The sequence below is a fragment of the Lissotriton helveticus genome, chromosome 7 (assembly GCF_964261635.1).
Source record: "Lissotriton helveticus chromosome 7, aLisHel1.1, whole genome shotgun sequence".
Taxonomy (NCBI): Eukaryota; Metazoa; Chordata; class Amphibia; order Caudata; family Salamandridae; genus Lissotriton; species Lissotriton helveticus.
The window spans coordinates 1,719,709,463-1,719,732,550 of NC_136068.1; the positions used below are offsets into that span (position 1 = coordinate 1,719,709,463).

General features: G+C 43.1%; 1 protein-coding gene across 1 annotated transcript in view; it reads right to left on the reverse strand.

The window, feature by feature from the left end:
• HAUS5 (HAUS augmin like complex subunit 5) overlaps window positions 1-19,093 on the reverse strand; it is a 264,940-nt gene extending 245,847 nt beyond the window's left edge. The window contains exons 1-3 of the mRNA XM_078655427.1: window positions 18,964-19,093; window positions 14,640-14,724; window positions 2,774-2,836 (exon numbers count right to left, since the gene is read on the reverse strand). Of these exons, the coding sequence (XP_078511553.1) occupies window positions 2,774-2,836; window positions 14,640-14,686 (110 nt within the window). The 5' untranslated portion in view covers window positions 14,687-14,724; window positions 18,964-19,093. The remainder of the gene's footprint in view (window positions 1-2,773; window positions 2,837-14,639; window positions 14,725-18,963) is intronic.
• Between the last annotated feature and the right edge of the window lie 3,995 nt (window positions 19,094-23,088).

Sequence of the window (23,088 nt, forward strand, 5' to 3'; positions counted from 1 at the left end):
CCCAATCCAGAGCCTTTAGGATGACATGGGCTCAGTCATTCCGGATCGTCTTCACAACTCTGGGCTGGACTAGTGTACAGAAAAGTGTCAAACCAAGTGGTATCTTGTAAGTCCAGATAAAAATGCTCATCCCATAGTGTTGGGGAAAATAACTTCTCATCACCAGCCCTAAAAGAAGGTTGGTTTTGATCAGAGTTCGAACCGAGAGGTTGGTGGAGTGATGGGCTACGGCTCGGAGATAAAGGCATGGTTCTGTCTGAATGGGATGGGGCCAAGTGAATCAGTATGGCATTAAGAAGTGACACTGGAAGAGGCAGAGAAGGATTCAGCTCAGAGAGGACGATAGGAACAGAGCATCCTCTGGTGCCAGTAGCATCGTTGTCGGCTGGATCCACCTACAAAGGTGCAGAAAGAAAGGTACCAATGTCAGCGTGCAGAGGTGGTGCTTATATGTGCCTCTGTTTGTCACTACCTGGGTAGAAAGGCATCAGCATCTCAGAGTATTGTAAGGGAGCTGCTTTTAGACATATCCATCAGAAAATAATGGCAACACATACAACCTAGACATTTCACCACGCCCAGGGATCGTCCATATTGTCCCAGGATATCACACAATATAATATAAAGATCCAAGACTTTCAAGTTTGAGAGCAATAATAAAGGCTGTTTCAGCCAAAAGATAAGGTATATTGGTCCATCTTTCTAAGAAGAGTTGCGATGAGCCAACTGTTTCAAAATGTTCTTTTTCCCTGATCTGATCTGTTGTTGGAGTCTTATTTTCTGGGTCGGAAATAAAGAGTCCGCTCAAGGACAAAAGAAATAGTGGATGTCAGTGAGCCATCCTGACTGCCTCCTTAGTTTACTTTTCGATTCCCAGGAAAGCATTTATACAGCATTAGGAAACAGATGGATCCACCTATTTCAGGATCCTAAGCTACAGGATTGGCCCATTATCGGCTCCCCCACTTCCTCAAAAAGAGAAAATCACTTTAGAGAAAACTCACCCTGCTTCCGATGACATCCTAATAACCCTATTCTGATCCGGTATGTCTGGCACCATCACCAGTTCCATTTTCACATAAAAAAAAACATCTGCATGAATCCACAGAGCTAGCTGTGGTAGAGCAACACAGAGTATAAAACCTGCTCTGCTGCAATTCTCACATATCTGCGTTTTTCGCGGTATTCATACATCAGGGAGAGGAGGGAGGTGCAGAGAAAGAGACTGTGATTAGAGACATAAGGAGGTGGACGAGAAAAATATTGTGAATCAGAAGGATGGCAAAGGATGAGAGAGGTCAACTTGGAAGATGAAGTGAAATGTATTAGAAATGAAGAAAGAGGTTATGATGATGGCTAATTCAGACTGAGAGGAAGCTGAAAGTATGTGAAGAGGTAAGATGAAAACACATGAGAAGAAGACGTGAAAGAGAAAAGAATACATGGGGAAGTGGAAGACATAGGGAGAGAAGTGTGAGGGAACAAAAGGAGAAGGGGAGAGGAAAAATAAAGACCTTTGGATGTGAAATTGGGAGAGGTAGAGGTAGAAATGAGGGCAGGAACCAGAGATACAATGTAGCATGTGACGAGAGGGATAGAAAAATAATGAGATAGAGGGTAGTAGAGAAAGTGGTTAAAAGAAGACAGGTAGACTAAGGAGGAACAATAAAGGCAGAGGTGAGTTTGCTATGAGCCAAAAATGTAAAATAATCCAAATGGAATAAGTAAAATAGGTAAGAAGTCAAGCAAGGAAAGTTAAAGAGTTAGACACAAGAACGTAGTAAGGAAAATAAAAATATCTTGAGAAAATGAGAGGATAGACATGCAAGAAAAAACAGGAAAGGAAAAAGTGAGACTGATGCAAAATGGAAACTAGGAAAGAAGGGCGATGCAGAAAGGAAGGTGGGGTGAGAAGAACAATGGAACAGATGACAGAGTGAAGGTCAGATGAAAATTAGGAAAGATGAGGTCAAATAATGATACCAAGAGCAGCAAAATGACGGTGCGAGTTGAGCCAAAATGATGCCGCTGATCTGAAAGGGACACCACGGAGGATGAGATAAGAAGAGGGCAAAGGTGTGTGGGAAACAAGTGAAGAAAAATCTAGGACTTGTGTAGAAGCAATGGTAAGATGCAGCCGCTGGAAGATGGAGGTTCAGGGGAAGAGCAAAGATTAGCTCCATGCATGCATTCTTGAGTACCAAACATTTCTAGGAGGACGTCTTCTTCACCGAGTTTCTGTATGCATCTCAATGCTTTTCACCAAGAAGACTTTTCAGTCCATTAACACTATGAAATGAGGAGGATTTTTTAATCGTTTGATTAACAGGAATTAGTGATACGCATGCTGGGACTCGGACATGTATTTATAAAAAGTAAAAAGCATGAAGGAGTATCTGGCAGACCCCTTCATTACATGGAGCTAGTTGCCACCTCTGAGAATAGAGAGATTGGCTCTCCTACTGCCTGTTCAAACCTGCACCCTGCGAAGCTAAAAGATGACCTCTGTGTAACTACCAGAGCTAATACTAGAACCCATTGTATGAACTGCGACAAGAGGATCTCTAAGACATGATCTCCTTGGGCGAGTCACATGTCAGGGTCTTTAGTCTTCTCAGCAAAGCCACCAGGCAGGCGCCATCATTCCCTTAAGGGGGAAATCTAAGAAAGTCAATCTCAACTTTGTAAACACAATGACAGGACTCACAAATTAACACGTAAAAGTAGACAAGATGACCATTCGGATACCCTTCTCAGAAGAGAAAATTCTTACTTGTGGCTGCGGACATGGCTTATGACAAATCTCCAGATATCAGCACATTGGCGGACACAAAGTCTAAGAAAAAGAACAAAAAACAAACATTATCATCCTCAACTAAAGGTGCCCACATATCAGCTGAAGAGAATCTCACCCAAATAGGCAACAAAACATCATGCACTCACAGCTATCCCATCAGCAGCGAAATTATTGAATACCGAGTGCACTGCAGCGCTGTAGGCCTAGCAAATAGTCTACATCAGTGTCTTTCAAACGATTGATCGAGACCAACGGATGGGTCACCAGCATATTTCTGATGCGCGAAAGAACAATACATATAGATGCCTTTCCATTTTTTATTTACCTTGTCACATTTGCTGTGCTTTAAAGACATAGTTAAAATGTCAGGCTAAATCTGACAAACTGCTGCTTAACCTTTTAACATGGGGACTGGCGTTTACTTTTCTTGGACTGAAAAGTAAACTGAGTTTTTAAAGTGAACTTCATGACAATCTTGCTGGGGTATATGGGAGTGTGAAATGAAAGGTTGTAGAATCTCAGTTGTTTTTTTTAACACTGCAAAATGTAAATACATGTAAATGAGCTGTGCACATGTATCAGAATCTACCAGCAGCTAGAAATTCTGAAGTGCGATGGAAACTAAGATGCTAATAGGATCAAAACAAATCAAAGAACTTTTACTTGGGGATGTGCAAATGATATTCACAGCAACCCGATTCGATGTCAGGACCGGAGGCAAGGGTTATGCTCATATTTCTTCCATTATTTTTCAACTCCAGCAGTCTTCAACACTTGACAGAAAACTTCCTTTCCCAATAACCAATTGGACAGGGAAAACACAACTACAACTATTGAGAACAAAGAGTGCCCCATAATAAGCTATGTCCTTCCTTTCAGCTCCCTCTTGCTTTCCTGCTCCAGCAGCCAACAAATGAGTTTTTTTCTACTTCATTTCGAAAGTAGATGGATATTGCATGCTTAATTTTTAATGGATATGGTTTTGCTTAGCTACAGCAATGAGAACGCGTCTCAGCACTCCTTTCGCGGAGTGGCTGCTTTGACTGGGCCGCGCAAGTGAGTTGGGGCTCTCCACCCATGAGCGGGCGTTCCAGGTCGATATTAGACGAGTGCGCCTTTTGCTGCTCCACAGTAGGCGTACTATTTCGAAGGGATTAGTAAATCCGCTTGCCACAGCGGAGTCGGTGCCTCTCCCATCTACCTGGAAGCCTCAAGGCCCCAGCAGGGGGTCTCTATTAATTTTAAAACAGCAGAGCCGATGCCCAACAAGATCGGTTCCAACTCCTCATTCTCCCACAAACCTTACAGCTGTAACTAGTGCAGGGCAAGGCCCAGGGCACAATAAACCCTCTTAGTGTTCAAGGGTGTATTGTCCTGGGTTTGACCCATGGAGGAGGAGTCAGTCTCCATCCACCCCCTAGATGACAGATTCTGTGGGGCCATGGACACCTCAATACACCAAGCAGTGGCCTAAGCCATTGAACCCCTCGACCGGAGTGCTTTGGAAAGATAGAAGAAAGCTTTATTGTTATTCTCAGGCCCCATTTTGGAGGACGGGGAACCAATAGACCCTGGGTCTCCCCATCCTTTAAGCCAGAAGGGGACGATGATGACTCCCACTGAGACTCGAATGAACAAGCGGGCCCTTCTAGGCCCTGATGCCCTTCTCCAGATGCACTTCCCATGACACCACAATCTAACTCTCAGGAAGCAGGGGCTCCTGCCTCAGATATGCTGGACACTGAAGACCTTGTGCACCCTCTTTACCCCGAGTGGTTGCCATCAGACAAGGTAGCTAGCTACGTGGCCAACTGCTTACGTAAGCCTCTGGAGAAAGAGGTGAAAGCTTGTCTTGAAACGGAGTGCCCACGCCCCTCTTTGGCAGGAAGGGTGGCCCTCACCACGGACATAGATAAGAGAATGGCCACGTTCTTGGGGAAATAGGTCTGTGACCCTAAGAAGGACATAGACCGTTCCTTGCGATCTTGTTAGGATAAGCTTTGGCAATCTTGGCAGGATAAACTCCGACGTCATGGGCCCCCTCACAAAGATTCTAGATGTGGCTGAGGAGGCAAAGCAATCTGGTGCCCCCATTCCTCCAGATATCCTTTCATGGTTGGCCCAGTGGGCCGTAATTTTCCAAGACAATGAGAACTGTGGCATGTTGACTGAGAGGCGCTGCTCTCTCCTTATCAAAGTGGGCCCAGAACTAGGGGACTTCGCTTTTACGGAAGCGGGTGCAAGGGGGGCTGCTCCGTGAGCCTTTTATTAAGGAATTGGGACATTTGTCTCCCCGTTCACGTGGCCAAGGGACAGGCTTCCATGAAAAGGATCGTCCACCAAAAAATGTTGGCGGGCCGGTTGTTGCAGGGGACGCTCTACCAAGGTCCTCTCTGAGGACGGGCTACCATCATGGACACTGGCAGGATCATTCCAGGTTCAGGCGCTTCTTCCCATTCAAAGGAGTCCATAAGACTTGTGGTGCACGAGGCGCCTCCCGAGGACAGTTCCATAGAACGAATCCAGGTGAGCGTTCATCTTTCTTCCCAACAAGTCCTGGAGGGTCATTTAGCACTACTCCTATGCAACTAGAGGTCCCCGACCTTGGACGCTTTGGTTCTGCAGACTGTGCAGGGTTTCCACATCAAGTTTTATGGTTCTCCAATGCAGCACTGCTGCCTGCATCCTCTTGTCCTTTCAAAGGTTCACCGTATCCCCATAGATCAACGAGTAGCGGATCTGCTACAAAAAGACGCAATATCCATGACTTGTCTCCACCCATCTGGATTGCTAAGCAACATTTTCCTCATGAAAGAATGGGACGGAGGCCAAAGGCCAGTCATAAACCTTCGGGAGTTCAATGAGTTGTTGGTTTACCGCCACTTCAAGATGGAAGGTATCCATCTTTTGAGGGACCTTCTGAGGCCAGACGACTGGATGGGACTGGAACTCAAGGACGTATACCTCACAGTCCCTATCTAAGCGCCCCGCCACACCCCATTGCAGGATACTACAGTTTCTATGGAAGGGACAGATGTTCAAGTTAAAGACCCTGACATTCAGTCTCTCGTTGGTATTGTGGTTTTTCACCAAGGTGGTGCTCACGGCTTCCGTATGATTGTATACCTGGACAATCTCCTGTTATTGGATAAATGTCCCAAGAGACTGATAGAACATCTCCAAATTATTCAGCTGCTCGAGAGCCTGGGGTTTGTCATCAATGAGAAAAAATCTCTCGAATGACCAAGCAGACAACATTTCTAGGCTTTGCCTCAACTGATTGGAAAATACACTAAACCGTCTCTCGGCGAGAGTTGAAGAAAATTCTGTCAAAACAAATAGACATCTCTGCGTCAAATTGCCAGAGTCGTGTTTCTCTTGTACTCCTCCATACAGGCAATATTCCTGAGTCTGCTACAGTACACAGCACTTCAGAGACTCAAGGCATTTCATCTTCGCAGGGCCCTGAAGTACCCGAAAGTGGTTCCCCTGTCGGAAGAAGAGGAAATATAATGTTGGCTCACTCATATGAGAGGTATGGAACGGGATGGCCATCTTCGGCTTTGATAGAAGAAGATGCCAGCAAGTCAGGCTTGGAAGCACAATGCAGGGATTTGTTTACAAGAGGAAATTTTTCTTCACAAGAGCAACGGGCTCCACATAAATTGCCTGGAATTAATGGCTGGATCTATCGCTATCCAATGTTGGACCAAGGAGAAGGTAAAATGCTGTGTCCTCCTAAAGATGGACAACATCTCGCAGTCTCATACATCAATCACCAGGGAGGCTACAGGTCGAAGGTTCGAGTGGATCTATCCAAGAGGTTCGGGGCAGTTTGTATAACCAACAATGTATCAGTCATAGGGGAATATCTCCCAGGCATATCCAAGAGGGTAGCCGACTGTTGCTCCAGAAAATGGTGGGATATGAGCCTGTGGAGATAGAGAACAGATGGGGTCCATTTACAGTGAACCTCTTTGCATCACGATTGGACCATCAGCTGATGCAATATTTCTGCTGGAGACAGAATCCGCACGGTGGCAATAGATACATTCCTCCAAGATTAGACCCAGGAAGTGAGTTATGCGCCCCTGTGATGATTATGAGGCTGTGAGCCCACATAAGGAGGCAACGGGTGAACATAGTGCTGAACATACTGATTTGGAAATCGCAAGTCTGGATCCCAGTTCTTTTAGAACTTGCTTGGGATTTTCCAATCAGTCTACTCTACTCTCAGTTTCTCCTCCAGGACCCTCTTAATAATCTTCACCAGTTAATCCAGTAGGGAAAGATGTTCTTAACAGTGTTGAGGATTACAGGGAGAGAGGGAGAGTCCCTGGACTTTTACAGGAAGCTGAACAATTATTGGCTAAAGTGTGAACTGACAGCACTGTCAAATGCTACAAGTCCATATGGTCAGGATGAGTTGGTTGTTGTCTGCAAAAAAAAAAAAAAAAAAAAAAAAAAAAAAAAGATTCCATGGGGTCCGATATTGTCCAAGACATGAACTGCCCATCTTCGCTGGCTTCGGAGGACAGTCAATACCTTCAGGTCGGCTATTTCGGCAGGACATATCCCTTTGCAGGGATGCCCAGTAGGAGAACACCCTCTGGTAAGTAAGTTAATGAGGGACATCCAACTATCGATTCCAGTGGAAATAAGATACTCCTCCTTTTGGGACATTAACAGAGTCTTAAATCTGTTCCTGTCATGGAAGAGTAATGAATATCTATCCCGCAAGGAGCTCTTCGGCAAAATGGTGATGTTGCTGTCTTGTCTATTGCAGCAGTCTCAGCCATTCAAACTTTAGATAGCTCAGGTAAAGTATTTATGGGGTCAGACTCCACATCTCCAGGATGCCTTAAGGATTATGAAAATATGACGGAGGAGCTTTGGCCTCATGGGGAACAGCAAATCCTTATATCGCTAGATGGGTATGATGAACTTTGCAAGAGGCAGGGATTGACGGGTCACAATTTGAAGCCCACTGAGTTCGAGGGGCCATTGCCTTTAATGCTTTTTCTCTGGATGCAAGGGCAGAAGACATCAGCAAAGCAGTAGACTGGTCTTGGGACTCCAGGTTTAAAAAGATTCTACTTCAAACCATCTTAGGTGGTGGAGAAGCATAATTCTCGCCTCTGGTCCTGACATAGAATGTAAAATTTCCTGGCTTTGTTACGGAAAGTTTCAATTCTATTAAGTACACGGAGGATAGTATTATTCCCAGCCAAGGTTTCAGAGACCGTTCCCTACACTGGATTGTTACAGGGTCTATTTAAATCTTATATTTCTGGTTACGCATTCAGGTTCCCTCTGTAAGGTATACGTAGTGAAAATATGTTACTACAGTTAGAGTTTTATTTAAGATTATTCTTAAAGTTGAGTTTGACTTTATGATGAGGAGATCTTGGTTTTAAGACTGGGTTACAGATGTACGTTTTTTGTTCCAGGCTTGACAATTCCAAAAGGGAATAACAAAACCAGATTTTTGGGCTGCTGTCGGATAAAGAAAGTGGGAGCTTAAATAAAGACATGGCTTATTATGAAATACTCTTTAATCTGATAGGTTGAAGTTATTTATTTCCTATGCCGGTGGTTATTCGGAAAAGGTGGTTTTCTATCAAGTGTTTAATGCTGCAGGAGTTAAAAATAAGGAAGAATAATTGGCAAAATCCTCACCTCCATGACCTTAATAGAACTGAAACTTTCTGTAACAAAAGCTAGGAAATTTAACATTTCCACACATCGTAATTTATGTTCTAGATAGTGTAATCAGTAAAACTGTATGTCTGTGCAACTTTAGTGGTCATTTCAAACGTAAATGTGCTATATGGAAATGACAGTGCGCTGTGGCAAAATGCTTTAGTAATATATTTGCAACAGTGTGCTCCAGAGTGGCAAGAGTGTAGTATGTAATTGGTGGTTACATACCGGTTACATACTACACTCTTGCCACTCTCTCGCTGAATACATTTGCCACACTGTGTGAAGCTAGAATATATTTCACAATCCTTAGGACTTCAGTGATGTAACACGGATGTCAGTACCCTCACTCTGAAAATTGTTCCAGCATCACTAGTGCAAAGGTGATGAACTATGTCGCTAAATCCAGTTTTAAAACAAACCCTTGCAAGTATTCCCAAGCAAGATTCCGAGGTAACCTTTTAGTATTTTTTGTTACTGTGTTTTTTACTTTGAAATCCATGTCAAGAGAGAATGTGTTCCCTATATGTAATCATACACAACCATCCCACTTCCATATGACTTCCAAACATAAATTGATATGGATGTAACCTAACGGCCAGAGCAGACAACTTTGGATCTGAGGAACCAGGTTCGAGTCCTGGCATTGGCCAAATCACAATCTCCCGTGCTTGGGGGGGAAAAACGAGCCTGACCATATGTAATGTAAACTGGTTCTCATGTACAACGTTCCAATGAGCTTGGCCAGTGTGATAGTTTTCATACTACATAAAACTGTAATATATATATATATATATATTGTCCACCAAACGCCTTTGCTTTTAGGGGCGCATCCGCAGCAAGGACGGATCCATCTGGCTGACTCTCTCACAGGTTTCGCCATCCGGCCGTAATACCCAGGACAAAGAACATGCGGAGCCGCTCCTTGGTAATTAATTTGCGACCTGACCGGTTTCGAAGCACTCGCTTCTTTTTCAAAGGTCTATATTGTAGAGGCAGTCTCAGGAAGCTCCGTTCATTGGGTTATTAGTTAACCTTGCAAGCCCCGCCCCTCATGGGCCGCGCTGGAATTCTGGAATTCGTAGTTCCTGAGCGGAGATATCATAACAACCTATAGTAGGTCCTGAGGCTGTCATAATTAAACATTTAAAATACCCTTAGTGGGCCCTGGAACAGCTTCCATGTTCGCATTACGGCCGGATGGCGAAACCTGTGAGAGAGTCAGCCAGATGGATCCGTCCTTGCTGCGGATGCGCCCCTAAAAGCAAAGGCGTTTGGTGGACAATATAAAGCGCGGCAGCCTTGTCGCGAGGGGCAGCAACATCCTTACACCGAAAGGAGGCCGTTGGTCGGAACTATTCCAGGCCGTGTAAGCGGCACAGCAAGGGGACATTATGCGAACATGGAAGCTGTTCCAGGGCCCACTAAGGGTATTTTAAATGTTTAATTATGACAGCCTCAGGACCTACTATAGGTTGTTATGATATCTCCGCTCAGGAACTACGAATTCCAGAATGCAAGACGTGTCATTACAGCGCGGCCCATGAGGGGCGGGGCTTGCAAGGTTAACTAATAACCCAATGAACGGAGCTTCCTGAGACTGCCTCTACAATATAGACCTTTGAAAAAGAAGCGAGTGCTTCGAAACCGGTCAGGTCGCAAATTAATTACCAAGGAGCGGCTCCGCATGTTCTTTGTCCTGGGTATTACGGCCGGATGGCGAAACCTGTGAGAGTCAGCCAGATGGATCCGTCCTTGCTGCGGATGCGCCCCTAAAAGCAAAGGCGTTTGGTGGACAATATAAAGCGCGGCAGCCTTGTCGCGAGGGGCAGCAACATCCTTACACCGAAAGGAGGCCGTTGGTCGGAACTATTCCAGGCCGTGTAAGCGGCACAGCAAGGGGACATTATGCGAACATGGAAGCTGTTCCAGGGCCCACTAAGGGTATTTTAAATGTTTAATTATGACAGCCTCAGGACCTACTATAGGTTGTTATGATATCTCCGCTCAGGAACTACGAATTCCAGAATGCAAGACGTGTCATTACAGCGCGGCCCATGAGGGGCGGGGCTTGCAAGGTTAACTAATAACCCAATGAACGGAGCTTCCTGAGACTGCCTCTACAATATAGACCTTTGAAAAAGAAGCGAGTGCTTCGAAACCGGTCAGGTCGCAAATTAATTACCAAGGAGCGGCTCCGCATGTTCTTTGTCCTGGGTATTACGGCCGGATGGCGAAACCTGTGAGAGAGTCAGCCAGATGGATCCGTCCTTGCTGCGGATGCGCCCCTAAAAGCAAAGGCGTTTGGTGGACAATATAAAGCGCGGCAGCCTTGTCGCGAGGGGCAGCAACATCCTTACACCGAAAGGAGGCCGTTGGTCGGAACTATTCCAGGCCGTGTAAGCGGCACAGCAAGGGGACATTATGCGAACATGGAAGCTGTTCCAGGGCCCACTAAGGGTATTTTAAATGTTTAATTATGACAGCCTCAGGACCTACTATAGGTTGTTATGATATCTCCGCTCAGGAACTACGAATTCCAGAATGCAAGACGTGTCATTACAGCGCGGCCCATGAGGGGCGGGGCTTGCAAGGTTAACTAATAACCCAATGAACGGAGCTTCCTGAGACTGCCTCTACAATATAGACCTTTGAAAAAGAAGCGAGTGCTTCGAAACCGGTCAGGTCGCAAATTAATTACCAAGGAGCGGCTCCGCATGTTCTTTGTCCTGGGTATTACGGCCGGATGGCGAAACCTGTGAGAGAGTCAGCCAGATGGATCCGTCCTTGCTGCGGATGCGCCCCTAAAAGCAAAGGCGTTTGGTGGACAATATAAAGCGCGGCAGCCTTGTCGCGAGGGGCAGCAACATCCTTACACCGAAAGGAGGCCGTTGGTCGGAACTATTCCAGGCCGTGTAAGCGGCACAGCAAGGGGACATTATGCGAACATGGAAGCTGTTCCAGGGCCCACTAAGGGTATTTTAAATGTTTAATTATGACAGCCTCAGGACCTACTATAGGTTGTTATGATATCTCCGCTCAGGAACTACGAATTCCAGAATGCAAGACGTGTCATTACAGCGCGGCCCATGAGGGGCGGGGCTTGCAAGGTTAACTAATAACCCAATGAACGGAGCTTCCTGAGACTGCCTCTACAATATAGACCTTTGAAAAAGAAGCGAGTGCTTCGAAACCGGTCAGGTCGCAAATTAATTACCAAGGAGCGGCTCCGCATGTTCTTTGTCCTGGGTATTACGGCCGGATGGCGAAACCTGTGAGAGAGTCAGCCAGATGGATCCGTCCTTGCTGCGGATGCGCCCCTAAAAGCAAAGGCGTTTGGTGGACAATATAAAGCGCGGCAGCCTTGTCGCGAGGGGCAGCAACATCCTTACACCGAAAGGAGGCCGTTGGTCGGAACTATTCCAGGCCGTGTAAGCGGCACAGCAAGGGGACATTATGCGAACATGGAAGCTGTTCCAGGGCCCACTAAGGGTATTTTAAATGTTTAATTATGACAGCCTCAGGACCTACTATAGGTTGTTATGATATCTCCGCTCAGGAACTACGAATTCCAGAATGCAAGACGTGTCATTACAGCGCGGCCCATGAGGGGCGGGGCTTGCAAGGTTAACTAATAACCCAATGAACGGAGCTTCCTGAGACTGCCTCTACAATATAGACCTTTGAAAAAGAAGCGAGTGCTTCGAAACCGGTCAGGTCGCAAATTAATTACCAAGGAGCGGCTCCGCATGTTCTTTGTCCTGGGTATTACGGCCGGATGGCGAAACCTGTGAGAGAGTCAGCCAGATGGATCCGTCCTTGCTGCGGATGCGCCCCTAAAAGCAAAGGCGTTTGGTGGACAATATAAAGCGCGGCAGCCTTGTCGCGAGGGGCAGCAACATCCTTACACCGAAAGGAGGCCGTTGGTCGGAACTATTCCAGGCCGTGTAAGCGGCACAGCAAGGGGACATTATGCGAACATGGAAGCTGTTCCAGGGCCCACTAAGGGTATTTTAAATGTTTAATTATGACAGCCTCAGGACCTACTATAGGTTGTTATGATATCTCCGCTCAGGAACTACGAATTCCAGAATGCAAGACGTGTCATTACAGCGCGGCCCATGAGGGGCGGGGCTTGCAAGGTTAACTAATAACCCAATGAACGGAGCTTCCTGAGACTGCCTCTACAATATAGACCTTTGAAAAAGAAGCGAGTGCTTCGAAACCGGTCAGGTCGCAAATTAATTACCAAGGAGCGGCTCCGCATGTTCTTTGTCCTGGGTATTACGGCCGGATGGCGAAACCTGTGAGAGAGTCAGCCAGATGGATCCGTCCTTGCTGCGGATGCGCCCCTAAAAGCAAAGGCGTTTGGTGGACAATATATATATCTGCAACCAATCGTTTCCTATATTTCCCAGAATTTTTTTTATTGAGAATGATTGTTTCACCATCCTCTTTATCACTTTTTTCACACAGGTCCTTTGGTGAACCTAGAAAGGAGAGTGAAATGCAAGACTTAAGCACTTTTTAATTCAGTGGTGTATGAATCAAGCACGTAAATCATTCTACGAATGTGGAAAAAATAAATCAAGGGCAGACAGGTAGGCCCCACCTTTGAGACAGATTTGGCTGGACTTGTTCTTATAGACTTTGGCTTTGCCCACATGGGCCATACCCCTGCTAGATGTCTCCATAGTATGAAATGTGGAGACACTGTTTTTTGGAAACCATAAAAGTAAAACAGTTTTTGTGCCACGGTGCACTCAAGCCGAAATCAATCATGGTCATTTTGTTTGGGCCCACTGGGGCGATTTATTAACATTTTTGTTTCGAAATGTAGAGTGCCTGCTTAAAGATAATATGAGCGTAAAAGTGTTTGAATATACTTTCACACACTCCAGCTTGATTTACGCTGTGCGCCTAATCGCAATGTTTATGAAATGCATTTATTATTGCTGTTGCTCCCATGGGGGTGTTCATACGAGCACGCGACCAGTGACTGATCGGACACTCCGGAATTGAAATGTATTATTGTTCATGGAACGGATTGCAAGTCAATACAGGCTGCTGCCAAACGTATTTATTTTTTTTTTTTTTTAAAACGATAGGCGAAGCACACAATGTACTCTGTGATGTATTGCCTTCCAGGTCCTATGTATCGCGCAAGGAGTCTGTTTTCACTTTTCACGATGACGAGGTGTCACATGTTTGTGTATAAACTAGGTAATTTCCATGCACTCTTTCTCGTGATCAAGGAGGTCTGCCTCTGAAATGTGTAGAGTGATCAGGCTGTGAAAATAAACACGTTGGAAAGGAGTTGTGGCTCAGATATCGTTTTTACTGGGAAATATACGAAACGATTTGGTTGGAGATTTCGGGCTCGCGACCCCGTCTGAGCCTTCCACCCCGAGTGGCTGGGGTTTCCGCCCGGCAAAACTATTGTGGAGTATATGTATATATATATATATATATATATATATATATATATATATATATATATATATATATATATATATATATACACACACATATATATACACACATACATATACACATACATACATATACATATACACATACACACATATACATGCACACACACATGCACACACACATATGTACATACTCTGCTGCAGAAGCTTTTTTTTCAAATGTACTAAAAATCACTGGTATCAACTCAAAGATTTTCCAAAAGCCTTGTGAATGTAGTGAACATATGCTGCAGGCCAGCATTCCACTCTGAAAAGCGTTCCAGCTCCAGTGCTGTTCACCATCTGCCACTTTTATGTGCAGACCAATACCCTGGCCACAGTCCAAGAAAGACATCAAAGCGAGTAGTCAACGTTGTGACATTTAGGAATAATTGCTGTTCGAGGAACAGCAAACATTGTAAAGAGTAAGTTATTTTGGTAATTCACAGCATTTTGAAAGCCTGTCTACTACTACTACATTAAAACAAATTGTCCCTACATCAAGTCGGTTAAAGCTAGTTGGGTCACAAACGTTTGTTGTTCTAAAAATTGGACTGTGGTTCTACAACATTTAGGAAGCACTGGTCTACAAGGTCATGTTCTAAAGCGTAGGCAAGGCACAAATTCAAGATGTGGGTTAAAGCATACAATCATACATATTTACATACTTCTTGGATGCAGAAACAGATGGAACATGCTGCGGTGAGAGGCCCATCTCATTCCCCTGAGCTCATTGTGCAAGCCCTCCATAATCTGAAAACAAGAAAAAACAAAAGAATATTATTTCTATTTTATTGACAATATAATGCGCTTTTACTAAGGCACTGAACATACAAATAGGGAAGAATAATCATAATCAAAAGAAAAAAACATGACAAAATAGGTGCAATGGTACAGGGTGAGGACATTTTACGTTAGAAGGATATGGGACAAAATTCCAAGGTTAATTTACTAACCAGAAACAACAAGCATTTGCAATGCAATAGGTCTCGCATTTGCGAGAGTTAGAGCTATTGGTGTTGTAAATTAAAATATTTTTTCTGCATGTGTTTTGGTTTGGAGTGAGGTGGATGTATGTGGAATTATGTGGGTTGTACTGGAATTGTTAGTTGTGGAATTGTGTGGGGTGAAATTGTTATGGTGTGTAGTGTACTTGTGTAGTGGAATTATGTAACATGGTGAACAGTTGGGGTGAGATGGACAGAATGGATAGAAAGGAAGAAAGAGAGGGCTAGGTAGTTTGTGCACGAAATGGTGTATGAAGTCCAGACAGAAGAGCAGAGTGTGTGAGAAGGTGAGAAAGAAGGAGAGAACAGGCACATACTGTGTGGGTTTGAGGGACGCAAATATTGAAAAGGCACAGGATAGAAACTGTGCTTGAAGACCTGAAGTGAACCAATATGAGAGACGCGGGAAGAGTGTGCGAGAGGTGTGAGAGAGCACAAGAGAGAGTGGGAGAGGGACGAGTAGGAGGGACATTGAGAAGGGGGAGGCGAAAAGTACGCAAAGAGGTACTGGAAGGTAGTATGTGTGAGCTGGGGGTATAAAGAGGAGAGAGGGAGTGTGAGGGAGAGATGAGTGGAGGCAGTGTAATTGTGAGAAGAGATGGGGTAGTGGGACAGTGAGGGAGAGATCAGAAGTGCAGTGGGAGTGTGGGGAGAGATAGGTTTGGTGGAAGTGTGAGGTAGAGATGGGTTATATAGGAATGGTTTGTTGTGGAATTTTGTGTTGTAGAATTGTGTGGTGTTGAGATGTGTAGTGGAAATATGTGTTATGACGTGTATTTAAATTATGTGAATAGTAATTAAACTGCATTAACTGTTGAAAATATGTGGAGCATGATTGTGTGGTATGGAGTTATGTGTAATGGTGTTGTGGAGTGGCATGTTGTGGATTTGAATTATGTGGTGTGCTGTTTAATTTCCACAATATGCCACAAAGTTTGTGTTGTGTTTGAGGCTTATTACATATTCTGAATGATGCATAAGGCATGAGTCAACCTGCAATCCAAATACCTTATTGAATTTAGGGGGCAACAGAAAAGGCAAATAAGCAACTCAGAAACTCACAGATGTTTCAATGACAAAACTCAACCAACCAGACTTTGAGGTGGGCCACTGTTAATGTATTAGGACGGGGCGTAATGGATACGCCTACAGCCCCAATGGTGGAAGAGGGCCATTTGCTTCCTATTCCCAAGGGGGCCTCTTTTGCTCTCAACTTGTTTTCGCTGTATGCAGTGTGACGAACAGACACTGTACCTGTGTAGTGTGCAGAGCACTGACTTGCAGAACTTCTCAATGGTTGAAAGCTTAATAAACAATAGTTAGAGACATTTGCCTTGTATATTACAATGTATTTTACCCATGTGTTTTGCTTTGGAGTGATGAGGATATATTTGGTTTGGAAGAGAATTATGTGGGTTGGATTGGAATTCTTAGGTGTGGAATTGTGTGGGGTGAAATGGTCTGGTGTGGAGTGGATTTGTGTAGTGGAATTAAGTGGCACAGTGGGTAGATAGGGCTTGGGCTGTAAAGAATAATTAAGAAGACAAACGCAGGAGCTGTAGCAGCAACCAGGAGTTAGGGGACCAACCGAGGAGCTGTGTGGTATGTGGGTTGCCTCGGTCATTAACAACGCCAATGTTGACTTTTAGGCAATGTCTTTTACCCATGTGTTACGGATTGGAGAAGATGTATGTGGTGTTGAATATTGCGAGTTGGATTGGAACTGTTAGTTGTGGAATTGTGTGGTGTGGAATAGTGATGTGTGGAGTGGATTTGTGGAGTGTAATTATGTGGCATGGTGTGCAGTGTAATTATGTGCATAGTAATTATGTGGTATTGAGTGCAGAGTGTAATTATGTGGATGGTAATTATGTGGATTGGTGTTGTGGAGTGGTATGTAGTGGAGTTTAATTATGTGATGTGCTAATCAATTTTGTGGCATGATGTGGAATCCTGTGGTGTGGTTTGGATATATGTGGTGTGCTGTGTTGTTGAGATGAATTATGAGGTTTGTTGAATTATGTTGGTGTGGAATGGAAATGTGTGGAGTTGTATTGTGTGGCATGGAACTGTGTGGCGTTTAGCACAATTATGCTGATTGGAATTACGCTGAATGGTGTGGAGTGTATTTATGTGGACTGTTGCTATGTGACAGAGTGGTTTTACGTGGGGTGCATTTATGTGGTCCTGATTAGAATGAAATTATTTTACATTGAGTAGTAGAATGTTAAGTGTAATTATGTTGGTTGGTGTTGAATTGTGTGGCGGTGAATTGGGTGTTGAGGAATTATGTGGTGTTGTCTAAACATCCAGGTATGACACAAAGTACCCAGGTGAGTGGAGCGATTCTGTTTATTTGCGTCTTCTTCTGACAGGATTCGTATTATTGAAGATTACCGATTTACCCAAGAATTAAATAATGTAGTCAAGTTAGAGGTTCAGGATTAAACCCAGAGTCTACTGGCTCCATAGTCAACAATTTAAGCCCCACATCTTTAAGAAAATCGATGGTATACATGGCTTATGTGTGCCTTTGTGTGAACCTATAGTGTTAAGTAGTGGCTGCTATTTTAGCATATTATTTGAAAAGTTTTATTCATATTTCCAAGATGGCTGATTGGTACTTAACAACAAAACATTTTTTTTTTTTTTAAGTTTGCAAATTGCCACATAATGTGCTTGTGTAAGAAGCCTCCGAAAAGCTTGTAGAGGAATACAGAGCTAAAGAAAAAACAAAGAGTTAGAATTATTGGCACTGTAAAGGACAATGTCTTTTACCCAGGAGTTATGGAGTGGGAGTATGTAGTGTGGAGTGGAATTATGTGGGTTGTATTGGAATTGTTATTTGTGGAATTGGTGGGTGCGCCCTAGTTCACTATTCTTTACTCTAGCACAGTGGGCATACAATGTCTGCACCCTTTGCCCTGCTGCGAGCTTTGACAGACAACACTGGTTAGAATAAAAAAGTTTTAAAAAGATGGACACTGCAGAATCTTTTGGCAATCTTTCTTGAACATATTCTAATCAGGATGACCGTGCTTTGCCTGCGCTCTTAACCTACCGTGGAAAAAAAAATATGAGAACGTGTGTAACTTAAGGCCTGTGCCACAACCGAACCGGTGGGTATTGAATCTTGACTGCAAAGCAGAGCAGGTGGATGAATGCAGAAAAACTGCAACTACTCTATTTCTTATATAACGTTTGCTGCGAAACGAGCTATGGCAAGTGATAAATAGTGCATTAAACTTATGAGTTATGCGTAGCTTGTTGAGACATTACTGGTGGTTAATGCGCCTGTTGCCGAAACAAATGTGTCATATGCTTGACTCTCATCAGAATTGGATGGCTGGGCATCTCATTCTTCTGATCAATAGATGGAGTACCCTTCACTTAGTTACCCTGCAACTAACCAGCCTTGAGACTACAGAATGAAATGCAAACCGAGAATAATTATTATGTAAATGTGCACCCTGCAAACATCTGGGTCTCCCAAACGTAAGTCACAACAGAACTACAGTGAAACGGTCAATAAATTAGATGTGAGCCAATAACCGTAGTAGTAAGTTTACACGAAGTACAAGAAGCACAAAATTAACAAAATAAAACAAAAACAAGTGAAGAAAATGTACATGGCTTCACATCTGCCCGAGTTTCACACCCATTTCATAATCAATGTAGGTCTAACTGCCAGAGACAGGCAATATGGAACTTCCGACACCTAACGTTCCTTGATGTCATCTGAGAAGAAAGGCAAGTTACCGCAGTATAGAATGGCATGTTAGAGTAAAAAAACAAAAAAAAGAAGAGTATATGCAACCCCTTTTATAAATTCTTCAAACTACAAGGCGAAATCAGTGTCTAACACCAGCAGCTCAACCGTTCGTGACCACAGACCGGGTCCTGACTGGCAGCTGACTTCGCTCGAGACAGGAGGCCGTCTCGCAGCAGCCTGATAACGACTACTGTACGGTTAATCTTCACTTACTTTCCGTGCCGGGCTCCCGCCACCTCCGCTCAAACACTGGGCTGGCGCGTTTTCTACGTCACACGAGCAGAGTAATCTGGGAAAGGAAGTCCTTAAACCTTCAAGAGCAGGCGGAGTATTCTGACCCGTACGTCAAAACATGCACGCCATGCGTGAAGCTGCGGCCACGATTAGCTCGTGGCTATGATTGGAGGAATTAAACGTCACGAGGCGTTAGTAACGTAAATCGGTTCGACTTGAGTGTGAAAGTTGTAAGTGCGCTGTTAGAAAGTGGTTCGAAAAGAAAAAGAAGCAGGAAGTTACTTGTACGTCTAGTTGAGCAAGGAATATATGGGTGCTGGTGTTGGATTCGTGCTGGAGAAACGGGTGAATGTCATAACAGCATTTTGTGGGTGTTACCTGCCTCCTTACAGCAGTCAGCTGTAGAAGCGTAGTCCCCAATTTATTTATTTATTTAATGCGCCCGAAGGTGTCAGAGCGCTTTACATAAGATTAGAACCAATTGGAATGTGATTCCGCACTCTTGTTTTATTTGAACGGTGTATTTTGAATGTTCAATTAATTTCAATTATTTTGGTGGTGCGTAGGTAGGTTACCCTACTGAGCAATAGGATAGTTGCAATATGAATGTCCCATGTGGTTCCTGTCACTCAAGAATCACTCCTGCCTCGCACTCCTTTATATTTTCCTTAAAAAGTAACTCCAATCAGGTAAGTGTGTTCATCATATTTTATTTTCAATCATTATCATTATTTTCAGTATTCATGATTTCTTCCTTGTGTATTGTTATCATACCACATCTTAATCATTTTATAATTCCCAATGCATTTCAAGCAATAATGCCCTTCCTCAGGGGATTCTTTCTCTGAAACAGTTAATGTAAGAAATTTTAAGCATCTGGAAATTGTGATTGTTATAATCTTGTATACTCTTTTACATCAAATACATAGATGTTCTTAAAACCATCCACGACCCATGTAGTGAATTGTGTTTATACTGAACGTGAACATTTTGAAGTGTGTAACCTTATAACCCATTCGTGAACGCGGCCATCCAAAATATATGAGGGGCGAACTAACCTTTGTACAACCGTCGGTAACTTTCGAAATGGAATTATGTTTCAAAATCACGATCTGTAAAGTAAATGTCCGACCGTCAAATTTTACATGTACATTCCTGACATGGTTTGTATAAATCAAAGTTACGCCGGGCGGCGTTTTACCTGCACAACTCAATGTCTTCTCGTCTCGTTGTTCGGTCTGCGACTTTTTTCAGATTCCGATCATGTGACCAGGAGTCGCTTCGTATTAAGCGTGGAAAGCGAAAACAGTGAAAACGGACAGGATGTTGCCATTCGTGTGTACTAAACATAAGTATAGGACTCCGTGTGAAAGTGTTCCATTCAAGTCGTGGGTGATCTCAAATTTAAACGCTCAATTGTCCACGTGTGAACGGCCGTGGATGTGCGTGTTTTTACGTATGGATGAAGTGTATGTACAAGTCATATCTAAACTTTTAGGCAATCAAAATTACAAGTTAAAAAAAATTAATGACGGTAGTGAAATAAACTGACATATTAGAAATGGATACATTATATACAATTGATTTCATCACAATTCGGAGTGCTATTTACAATACGGTATTTGCGGTTGAAGAACTGGTTTATAAAAAACATTTAAAGTCCAATTTCTCATTGAGCCCAGATGGATTCATGGTGTTCAAATGATTGATCCAAAAGGTTTCTCTCCTTAACAGGTGACTGGAGTTGTCTCTTCCTGGCAAGATTGGCACCATTTCTAAGATACAAAACCGGATTTGGCTTACGTTATGATTTGCCTCATTGAAATGTACCGAGATTGGTGATTTTTTATTTTTTAATCGAATGTTACTTTTATGTTCGATTATTCGAGTTTTCAGTTTTCGTTGTGTTTTGCCAACATATGATTTCCCACATGGGCATCTCAACATGTAGATGAGATTCGTTGAATCACATGTACCTGTAACTTTCAATTTGACGGGTGTTCCTTTTGTAGGATGGTTGATGGTGTTGCTTTTTATTATTGCTGAGCAATTTCCACAATTGTGGCATGGTAAGGTTCCTTTATACGTTTGTGTGACTTCATTGGAAGTCTGTTTGATCAGTTCTTTGACGTTTTTTGTTCTTTCATAAGCAAAGATGGTTTTTTTTTTGAAGATGCCTTTAAAGTCTTCTTCCACCACCGAAATAATTGAAACTAATTGAACATTCAAAATACACCATTCAAATAAAACAAGAGTGCGGAATCACATTCCAATTGGTTCTAATCACACGTCTGGGCAAAACGATTCACGCACCACAAACAATCCTAAATATAAACATGCAATTCGCGGATATTGCACACACCACGGAACAAAGAGCAGAAACATTGGTATTCACAGAGGAGGACACTAATCGCATTTATTCCTTAATTGAAGAAACAGAAGAAATAAGTGCTGGAACAGGCTCAAAAGAATCTACAATTAAACAATTGCTATACATATCTAAACGAATAGTCAATCAAAAATTACACGCCAGTACATTGATAAAGTACCACAAAACACAAAGGATCCCAAGAGGATTAAGGATATCTTTAAAATCAACTCTATGCAAAAACAATGCAAGGTTTACTGAACGCTGGCATGCAATACTAAACAAGTGCTCACTTGACTTAATCTTACTAATAATAGAAGAGTTGGCCAAACTAATAGAGGACCTCACAAAGGAAATAATTCAAACCAAAGAAGAATTGTCAAAATTAACAACTAAAGATGAATGGAATCAAGTACTCGCAGACATCAACATAAAAATAGATGAATACACAAAAGAAATAAATGATAGGAAAGTGCGCAAATTCAAAAGGGACACCACTGACTACCGCCTTGGAGAAGTTTACTCATGGGCAGAAATCTACGCAAAAAGACGTCAACAAAAACCCAACGCTTCAACGAGTGAAACCTCGTCAGACAGTTCTGAATATAAAAGACCAGCCTTTGAAAGAAGACCCTGAACAGATACAACAATCCAAAAACAATCAGGCAAAGGGAATAGGCCTGAATCATCCAACGTGGAAGTACCCACAACTTCACAAGTCCCGGTCTCTTTTTTAGAGCCAGGCCCAGGACCCTCAATAGAACCAGGAGGAGCAAAAAAACAAACAAACGTAGAAACAGTGGCTCAAAATACCAGGAGTCAGAAACGTTAGTAATAAACTTCTCCAAATACTCACTGAACGACACAGAATCAAAGACATTGCAAAAAGGATCATCGTATGTTCCAACATATCATTCAAACTTGTTAGAAACAAAAATTTGCTTGTACAAATTTTTAAGATCACTACGATTAAGACATTTTTTCAACAATGTTGTTGATTCAGGAGTTTCGACAGGGAAAGAGAACACATTGATGGGACTGAGATCTAAAAGTAAATTCATGGCTCCAGTAAGCCATAAAGTTTTAGATGCATTTGAAAAAGTGGTAACAACGGAACTGGAAGGAATTTTCAAACGGCCCAGACCTAAACACACCAACTTATCCCCGAAAGAAAGGAACACACTACGAAATTTAGCCAACAATTCCCAAATCACAATCAGACAAGCGGATAAAGGAGGTGCTTTAGTCGTGATGGACACGACATTTTACGAACAAAGCGTAGACACCCATGTGAATGACACCAATACATATACCGTGATTACTTCTGACCCAACTACAGAATTTGTCAAAATACTAAAGAACATAATTGAAAACGCCATAGACACAGGAACCATCGGTCCAAAAGAAAAAGAATACCTAATGAAGACCAACCCGAGCACACCATATATATACATGATCCCAAAAATTCATAAGAACGCGACCACACCACCATTGCGCCCAATTGTATCAACTATTGGATCAATCCACGAACATGGGCAAATACATCGATAGACATTTGCAGAACATCGTTCAGAACAGCAGTACATACATAAAAGACACAACTCACTTCTTAAACATACTGGAGGAAGAAAAAGACAAATTCACCAGAGAGATGCTCATGGCAAGTATAGATGTTAAATCATTATACACTTCCATACCTCACGATTTAGGTATATCAGCAGTAGAAAGTTTTCTAG